The sequence below is a fragment of the Ictalurus punctatus genome, chromosome 26 (genome assembly GCF_001660625.3).
Source record: "Ictalurus punctatus breed USDA103 chromosome 26, Coco_2.0, whole genome shotgun sequence".
In the NCBI taxonomy this organism is placed as follows: domain Eukaryota; kingdom Metazoa; phylum Chordata; class Actinopteri; order Siluriformes; family Ictaluridae; genus Ictalurus; species Ictalurus punctatus.
In genome coordinates, this window is record NC_030441.2 from 18,886,883 (window position 1) to 18,897,121 (window position 10,239).

A 10,239-nucleotide genomic window follows, 5' to 3' on the forward strand; every position below is an offset into this window, starting at 1 on the left:
CCCATGTCATTCCACTTTATTACACATAACTTCATTCATTGACTTTAATGTTGTGATATCTTTATATGTGTGGATTTCTTGAGTTAATACTGATGTCTGGTGAACATTTCATGTGAATAACCTCATTGGAAATATATTTACTGAAAAAAATGTTGATGCGCCCTATTATTTATTTCCCCCACTGTAAATAACAACATGTTAAATGGTATGATGTTAATACTAAGAAAAAACAAACAAAATGACCAGTTCTAAAGGTAAAATATTGTTATGCTTTGGATTGCTGTCATGAACAATGATATATTACCTTAATAATAATAATAATAATAATAATTTTAAATTTTCAACTCAAATTAAATTGAGAGTTGAAGTTATTTTGAGTTTAAGGACTTGTCCAATTACCACAGGAACAATCTCTCGCCTTCTACACATCATCACTAGTTGTATTTGCGTCTTATTTCCCCAGAGCCAAACAGCTGCATGTGCGCGTATGATTATATATTATTATTATTTCTTCTTCTTCTTCCATCTCTGATCCGATTATAATCCATCGTTCCTTGATCCTTCAAGACGCATACTGTAAACATGCATTATGTGTTCATGTAAAGAACAATCTAATCTAATCTAATCTAATCTAATCATGGTACAGTCTTTCCTCTGTTGCTCTATTTCTCAATTTTTTCCCCACTTCCTCCCTCTCTTCCTGGTTCACTGTCCTCTTCTCATCAGATTTCAGTAAACAATATAACACAGGGTGTAGCAAAAGTCTCCGTACATAGGGGGAAATTACAGTATGACTTTTCAGCAAAATGTAGTCCAAATTTTTTCATACTTATAGCTTATATCTTTTTTTTTTGGACATAAGAAGAAGGTATTGAAATCGTTCTCATGGCTGGATCGGGAAGGTTGCGATGGACTTCAACAGGAAACATGGCGAGCACATCACACACTCGACACTGAGCTGCCAAACTTAGCAACAAATTCCAAAAGGCTGGAAGTGTTGCGGACCAACCGAGAAGAAGTGGACGTCCACGAACATCCACTGTCGAAGACACGACCGACGCGGTGCTGCCGTACATACAGCACTCCCCTATATATGGAGACTTCTGGGATGGTATTAGTTTTATTACATGCAACGATCATTGTCAATATTTCTGCAGCCTAAAATTAAACCGATACAATTTTTTTTTTAAATGTCACACTTTGAATCTCAACGTGAAATATCCAAAAAAAAAAAAAAAACTTTTTTTTTTTTTGTACATTTACAATGCTAACAGTGCTAACGTTCCTGTCATTGGGTGTCATGTTCCTGCTGGAGGACATTTTGTTGTGTAGAAGCAGGTGACAGTCATGTGGTGTTTCCATCTCTGTTTATCTAGTTAACCATCTGCCTGAATGTGCAGGAACGTCTCACTGACCGAGATCTAAAACAGGTAAAGGGGGAAGAAAATCCTACAGTTCTACATTCCTGTACGTGTGTGTGTGCATGTGTGGGCATGTCTGTGTAGGTGTTAGTGCTGGATCCCATGATAGCCATTACTCTGTGTAAGCTGCGAGTGTGTTACTGTACCTGTGTGTGCGAGGAGAAGGTTAGCAGGAGCAGGAGCAGCCGCAGGGACATCCCTCAGGCTGGGAGTCAATTCATCACTCTACCACTTTCACATAGCACCTACAGAACGAGGGTACAGGAGATTAGATGGCAAATTGAACTGATTTAAGATATTTTTTACATTTATTCCGGTTGTGTCATCATACAACATGCAAAGTTAAATGTACCACAGCAATTCCCCAAGAATGTTTAGTTATTAAAGAATAATACCATGGCATATGTTTTATCCGTTTATAGTTACATTTAACATTGTGGAACATCATGTTTGCTCTCTCTCTCTCTGTCTCTCTCTCAGTCTCTCTTTCTGTCTCTCTCTCTATCTCTCGAAGCTATTAAAAAACTGTCATGTAATGATACTGTAAAGGAGCGCAAACTCCTCTGTCCTGAAGATGTCAGAAAACTTCAAAAAAGTCACAGCTTCACCTCTGACACTGGAGACTCCTTCCATACATGTTCAACATAAACGCATTTCTCCTAACAGAAAATGTTTGATCGCACACGCTTATGCGCTTAATCCGTTTACGTGACGCAAGTCCCTGTAAACGAGCTGTTACTATAGAAACGATAACGTATTAGCATGAGCGCGCTAATATAAACCTGGATTGCTGTCAGAGCTGCTGTTTTCACACCTAGTTCGTTTCAGCCTACTCAAAACGCTCTCTGAGCGTGTATATGTGAACCAACCGAGTGATCTCAGACTACCCTAAAAGGACCCAAAAGCCCATATAACCGTACGGTTAAGGGCCTTGCCCAAAGGCCCAACAGTGGCAGCTTGGCAGTGCTGGGGCTTGACCTCCTGACCTTCTTCTCAGTAACCCAGAGCCTTTACCGTCAACCCACCAGTTTTTCAATTTCAATCCCAGATCATGGATGCGTGAATTTAGCATCTTCCTTCAGATTATCTTAGGCACAAATGCTATAAATAACTCACCTCAAAACAGGGAGTGAGAGATAATTCACCCATTAGTACATGCACACCTACAGCATTAAAAAGGCTTGTCTTTATTCCCAACACAGGTCCGCGCTAACACTATAGCACGAGTTTAACGAAACCACATATACAGCTTTCCTAAAAAAAAAAAAACACATTCACACACAAGCGTTTTGTCCCTGCGCAACAAGCGCACACACAGTGGGACGACAATGAGTGTTATTAGGAATGAAATGCGCTCATTATTGTTCCTTCGGCCATAAATAAGACTGTATGTGCAGTGTATACGGCGTATAATCATCGTTATTATCCTTGTCATCATATTCATGTAATCTCGGTTAACACGGTAAACAGGAAGCGTGCGAGTGGGCAGGCATGCGAGAGTGTATCTCTGAGGAAGGGAGAAAGTTTTTCAATGTTGACATGAACCCACACACACACACACACACACACACACACACACACACACAGGTCTCCGGGGCAAGAACTGTGCGTCATGCTGGTTCAACTGACAAAATGTCATGTGGCATAAAGACGTATTTTTAGTGAGTTGCGCAGCTTTAAAGACGTGTGTGAAATATTCTTATGTTTTTATTAAGAACCCGGAAAAAAGCTCCAGAGATCCTACTTCATTTAATTTCGTTAAAGACGAAATAATACTGACGTTATTTTCTCAGACATCCAAGAAAACACAATATTATTGGTTATTATGTATATTCACACCGCGGCACTGCTGAATTCTGGATTCTGATTGGTCAGAAGGTGTTGATTAGTTTTCTATAACAGCGGCTCTGACAGCAGCGCAGGTTTATATTAACGTGTTCTGGTTATCGTTTCTATAGCGATAGCTCGTTCACAGGGGGACCAGTCCAGCAGTCGCTCCACATAAAGAACAAAAAAAAAACGTGTCATTGTTGATATGCTGAAGTTTTCCATAAAGAAAAGTTTTTTTAACATTTTACGGAAGGAATCTCCAGTATCAGCGCTTTGTGACGGCCTTTGTAACGTTTGTACGGTAACTTAAGAAAAAGAGACAGAGAGAGAGAGAGGCTGGTGAAGGAGGAGCTGTTTATAGCTGCTCTAATGTAAGTGAGAATGGGAACTCATTTCAAATAATATTAAATGTAACTGTAAATGGATAAAAAGTATGACATGTCATAAATTAGTAAAGTCTTGGCAAGAGAGGAATAAAACACTCTGGGGTAGTAACAGTAACTCAAGCAGCACCAAATAATTGTCAAAAATAAAAATAAAAATCTCGACATTCTCACACAGATTGATTGTCTTCTATGATAACAGTGTAAGAAAGTAAGTAATGGTTTAATGCCACATGTACGCACCACAAGCACAGCTACAACAGAATTACAGACAGACTCTCAGTGATGTAACACTGAAAGGAAAAAGCATTGACAACACAATACAACACAAACTCTACTAATAAACACAGCACGAGTGGTGTTCACAGGTGCTTGGACCCTGATGACTCGCAGCCAGATTTCACACTTATGTCTGAAGGTGTAAACGTGTAAACGTCCGCGATGGACGACAGCGTGACCTCTGGTGCCCTGTCGCAATGGCGCTGATGGAGGTGATGCTCTCGAAGTCAGAGAACGGAACGGAATCTGAAACGTTTCTGCAAAAAACACCTTGAGCCTGGAAACATTTTTTGGCTAAAACGTTTCAAATTCCAGTCTGTTCCACATCGCGTTCACGGAGGACCGGGTTTCTTCTGATTCCTTCTCAAGTAAGCGACTGCAGTTTGGATGGAGGGTTATATATCAAACACACACACACACACACACACACAGACAGACATGCACATTTGCTTGTTGCAAAATAAGGTGTAACAGTATAAAATGCGTGTGTGAGACACAACCAGACTAATTCTCATTAGGTGGAAATCTGTGGTTCTCACAGAAAGATGGGTCTATTCACACACACACACACACACACACACACACACACACACACACACACACACACACACACACACACACCTTGAAATTAGCTGGGTCCCACTGTGCTAATCTAATTTGAAAGCTAGCATCCTGAAGATTACACATGGAAGCAAATTATCTGCTGTGTTGCAGTAATTAACTACATCTGATCAACAGCCACTATGATCTCTCTCTCTCTCTCTCTTACACACAAACACACACACACACACACACAGTCAGCAGATATCAGAAAAGCAGCAGTGACTGAAACTGTGCAATGCGATTGTAGCTGCCACTGATAATACAATCGATAATGACCATCACACTCTCGATTTCACTTTACTAATACACTGTTCGCTTCGAGAATACACACTTCAACACAAACCCCACTCCAGAGAGAGAGAGAGCGGGAGAGGGAGAGAGAGAGAGAGAGAGAGAGAGAGAGAGAGAGAGAGAGACTCCTCTGGCTCTCTGACTGTAGTGCTCTACTGATTTGTTTTTTGTCAGAAAGAAACAGAAGAAAAGAAAGCGACAGATATAGAAGACACACATTATGTAAATATATTTCTGAAGATGTGTGTGTGTGTGTGTGTGTGTGCGTGTGTGTGTGTGTGTGTGTGTGTGGTTCTCTCATGAGTACTTATAACTGCCATAGGAATGAACGTGTTCTTGTCACCGGAACAATCTGAAATTCCTGCGCAGCTTCCATCTGCATGTATAATTCACAGTTCTGAGCGCATTAGCACTAATGAAATATGGCACAAAGACCAGGTTCAGCCAGCACGGCTAAGACGTATTAGTGCTGACTCTGTGTATGTGTGTGTGTGTGTGTGTGTGTGTGTGTGTGTGTGTGTGTGTGTTTTGTGTGTGTGTGTGTTTCTTGCTGTGTTGAAATAAAATGAGGTGAGTACAGTGCGAGACAGCAATGCTTCATCTGAATGCCGTTATAAATACTCTCATTAAAAGTGTATTAGCGGTCTGAGTGTGTGATTAAGCGGGCTGAGCTTGTGTGAATTAACGTTAATACTCAACACACTTCAGTGACCTCTGATGCTAGCGCTGCTCGCATTTGAAATCAGTCGTGTCTGTTAAATGTTTGGGTTCTGTTTCATTTCTTACCGGAAAATAAATGAAATAAAACCGCTGGATGAAACGACACTGTTGGTACAAGTTTGAATGAATTTAATTACCTTTAAACTTTGTAGAGTTTAAAGAGTGTTGTCTGTAATAATTGTATACTTTCTATGATACTTTAAAAAGTGGCAATAGAGCCATCTAACTAGCTTCTGATTTAAATTTTCCAGATTTTTCACGTTCTGAACGTGAACACGAATCTGAAGGATCGAAATCGTTTTTATGGATAAAATCAACTTAAACAATAAATATAAAGTCTTACGAACTTAAAGTGAGCCGTAAGCGTAGCTTATCCGTCAATCTGCAGCCATGTTTTCTTTAGAGTGGTGCGTGTAAAATGACCCCCCTCTTCCCCCGAACTTACAATTTCACTACTTTGACAAGTTTAAGCTGTGAATTAAAAGCGTGATTTAATAAAAGCTACATCCTGCACACACATTACAATTTCACAATCTTTATTAGCTTTATTATTTTATACCGCACGAGGAACTGTGAGAGCATGAATTTAAATGTATAAATAAATAAATAAATAAATAGAACCTGCTGGATCAAGCGCTATTTTATCACTATTCATGCAGCAGCATATTGACGATACGTTAGACTTCTATTAAGATTTATCTCGCCTTTTTTATTACCTTGTAATACATTTGATGGCAAAGAAAACAAAAAATTTCCGGCTTCAGTCTGCATTTTCAATCCGTATTTCTTTTTATTTTTTTTATTTTTCAGGTTTGACGGCAGGTTTAAACTGCTACTGAAGATGCTACACGCTATTTCAGAACCCCGTCTTGGATGCTTCTACTCAATAATACTCAAAAAATATATTTAAATAAAAATCTAGCAACCTTGGAGGCGTGAACTGTATAACTGCAGGTGACTTGTATAAGCCGAACAAGGAGCAGGTGCGTAACCCGGCTCTGAATGCTAGAAACTTTCCCTGCATAAATAGTGATGTGACTTTTGACCTCCGCCTACCGACTCAGAATCCGGCCCTAAGCGTGTAGCTCTCAGCTGATATCGCTGAATAGCGAGACATTGTAAAGCACAGCGAGGAACACAACAGCCAGCATAAGGGGATCGGGATGAGGTTTTGAAGACTATATAGTATGTTGCTTTTCCACCTTCAAGCCCTTCATCAATCTCTCCCCACGGCGTCTCACCTATTATTATTATTATTATTATTATTATAAAAATGAGTGGTGGTTTGAGTGGTTGTCCCATTCGCTTTTCTTATTTCCACTCCCACCTCCCACTGTGCTAAGACACATCAGCCATCAGGAGGATCTCTGAGCGTGGGGAGATCTCCTGGAGCTCAATTTCCATCAATAATATTTATATTGCTTCTATCTGAGATATAGAAAAGACATATTGGTGATGAACACAACAGGTAGTGTTGGCTTCTCGAAAACAACTTTTTTTTTTTTTAATAAAGTGAGAATATTTATGAAGAATGCAATTCATTGGTGGCTTTTTTTTGGTCTGAATTCTGGATGTTCATCATCGCCTATAACAAAGCTAATATTTGTCTCTCACGTGTGAAATCGGATCTGATCTTGGCCCTGAGATGCAGTTTGGACAAGGATTGAATCAAGGATGAAAAGAAAAGAAGAAGAAAAAAAGCAACAAAAACAACAACAGTCGAATAGTCAAGGGCTTGGCGAACCCGTTGCTCCTCACGAAAAGATGGATATTACCGAGGAGAGACTTTCTCTGGACTTTGTCAATGCGGTCAGTGCTCTTGGACACTGTGACCATCCAGAGATGCCGGCCGAATAATAATTAGTAAAGATACGTGATCACGTATAGACAAGAAACAGACCTTTGGGTCTACTGTGATTTATGCATTGGGAAATTCGACTTGATTCGATCGTATATCTCTACATCAGTCTTGTACACAATAGGCTCTCGTGAATTTCAGATCTGTCGATCACACTCAGTGAACTTTTGTTCCAACTCCGTCAGCATTATTCACTGTTATTCTTTTTCGAAATTATGCTCTCAGATACGCAAAGAACACGTCACATTATTGCTATAATTTGATCTATAATTTGGTATAATTTGATGTAAATTGGAGGGCAGACTGGAACGAATGACCAGTGAGAAATTTACCTATGACCCCATTGACAAACCAGAAAGAAAACCGTCCTAGAACACCAGCAGCTGGAGACTGAAAATCCTTTGCTGGAAAACAGTTTTCTGTCACAATGTGACATATTTCCAAAGGAAACAGCACATTACAGCTGAACCTGCCTATTTGGCTTTGGATTGTGAAACATTATATTGGATAATATTATTTTTTCCCCATATATTAAATTTTTTTTCAAAATGTTTAACTGCATTTTGTGGAAGATTACAGAAAACCAAAATAACCGCCTTTTGTAAAATGACTGATAAGCGACAAATTGTGTACAATAAGACCACGGAACGCAAACAAACAATGGTGGAAAACAGTCAAGATTAAATTAGCATTTTTTAAAAAGACAAACACCTGATGTTGTCACTAAAGCCATATAGTGGGTTTATATATACAGTATAAATATATATGTGTGATGTAATGCAGGATCAGACGGACGCAAACGCAGGTAAGCCAGCTTTAATGAAATATCCGAAGCCAAATTGTAGCGCAAAATCAGAAACAGTAGTCAGACAAGGGTCAGGTGATCAGACTGGATAAGGATGGGCGGTAAATTGGAGTCGGGAACAAACAGAATCACAAAGCAGAGAAGCAATAATAACAACGGCTTGGTATCGACAGAGACACATGCTACTGAGCAGTTACTTCACAAAGTCTTTGTGAATAACCATTATCTTTTAAAGGGTGGTGTGTGTGTGTGTTTAAGAGTTAGAACTCCTGAGATTGTGAACGTGCCTGTGTGCTGGGTTGGGAGTTGTGGTCCATGGTGGCCGTATTTCTAGGCTGTGGCGTATTATGGGAATCGGAGTCCCTGGTTAGTTGTGATTTGGCAATATACGACTTACTTCCACGTCCAATATTTCACACTTTTAAAAACGGTGGATATAAAATGAAATAGTGACGTTTAGCAAAAGCCATTTTTAGTCTATCAGCCACTATTTTGCTAGCATCTTTCACTCGAAAGGGGAAATCAAAAACCCCAAAAGATTCATGATGCCTTACTACACCAAAACTGTTTGAAATTAAATTTGAAGATTACAGAGAGACACCTAAAATTAACTAAAAAAAAAATTAAAGCTCAAAGGCATAAAAAAAATGGATTTGAACAGATATCTGCTCAAGAAAAACCATGTCACAAATATTCATAAACGTTTCGCCACTTACTGCTAATGTTAACCAACAATTGGAATGAATTCATTTAAGTACCAGAAATAAACAGAACACAGTAAATCCTGCTCCATTCATATGAATGTAATAGTAGAGTTTGGTCTTTTTATAATAATAATAATAATAATAATAACAATAATAATAATAATTATTATTATTATTATTAAATGATCCAATTATATATGGAAAATAATTGATTATGCTTCTATTATTCTGCTGTCGTCGAGTCAATTTACAAGCAAAATGGACCCGGAAATTATAAAGAATATTCCTGGTGGATATTCAGGCGTGTAGCAAAGAGGAAATTATTCTCTACAGGGGAAAAAATGTTTATATAAAAACATTACAGTGACGAATGAGCGCGCTTATCTCTCTATGATGTGCTTATATTTATGGACCAAAAGCACTGGAGCCATTTTTATCCAAATGTCTAATCGAGTTTGAGCAATTTATTAACATTATTTATTGTACATTTCCAAGTTTCTGCTAGATGATGCAGTCTGTTTCATTATTTTTTGTTTTATTTTATTGTTTCAATGCCATGAATCTAATTTGAACAAATCCAGAATTATTAGCAGCACTCTGGATGATGAACAAAACTGAACAGATACAAATAACACATGCAACAGTGTAAAGCTTTGTTTTAATTACAATCATTTTAAACAAGATGAGATGATTTTATGGAGAAAAAAATATTGTGTTTTAAAATTATTGGCACTCCACAATCTGTGTTTGAATGTGGGCATCTTTTCATATCTTTGTGGGAACCAAATGTCCCCACAAAGACAGGAATATCCGAGTGAATGTAAGTGTGTGTGTGTGTGTGTGTGTGTGTGTGTGTGTGTGTCTTTAGTTCTTTGAGTAAAAAACGTTGAGTCATTGTGAATAATGTTTATTTTGTTGATGTTAATATGTTGAGCGCCAAGTGGGGTGGCGCTAATTCTATGTAGTTTATATTGGTGATGAGGCTGACTTGTTTGAGAAATCAAGCCTTATCCCCTGAAGACTGAAATAATTTTCAGCAGAGGACTTCAGAACGTTTCAGTCGTTCTTTTTAATAGCAGTTTTCACAAAATATGAACTAAATTAACTAAATGTCAAGTTGATAAGTTCCAGGACAACAGACATGCATTAAGTGAAACCCTTTACGTGATTGTTGTTATTTAAGTGTTTAAAGTTAAAGTACATTATAAAAAAGGTTCAAATATATTTGTGTATATGTTACATTAATAAAAAATGATTTTGTGTTATTTATAACTAAATGAAACACGTTTTAAATGCGCACATGACTGGGGTTAATAAAGAATCTGTGCACACCATTAATTACATC

The 10,239-nt window shown here is 38.3% G+C and overlaps 1 protein-coding gene across 4 annotated transcripts in view; it reads right to left on the reverse strand.

The window, feature by feature from the left end:
- gcgrb (glucagon receptor b) overlaps positions 1–10,239 on the reverse strand; it is a 31,210-nt gene that overhangs the window by 9,068 nt on the left and 11,903 nt on the right. For all 4 annotated transcript variants that reach the window (XM_017457545.3, XM_017457543.3, XM_053676240.1 and 1 more), the window contains one exon: positions 1,568–1,666. In XM_017457545.3, coding sequence (XP_017313034.1) covers positions 1,568–1,618 — 51 coding nt within the window. In that variant the 5' untranslated portion in view covers positions 1,619–1,666. The remainder of the gene's footprint in view (positions 1–1,567; positions 1,667–10,239) is intronic.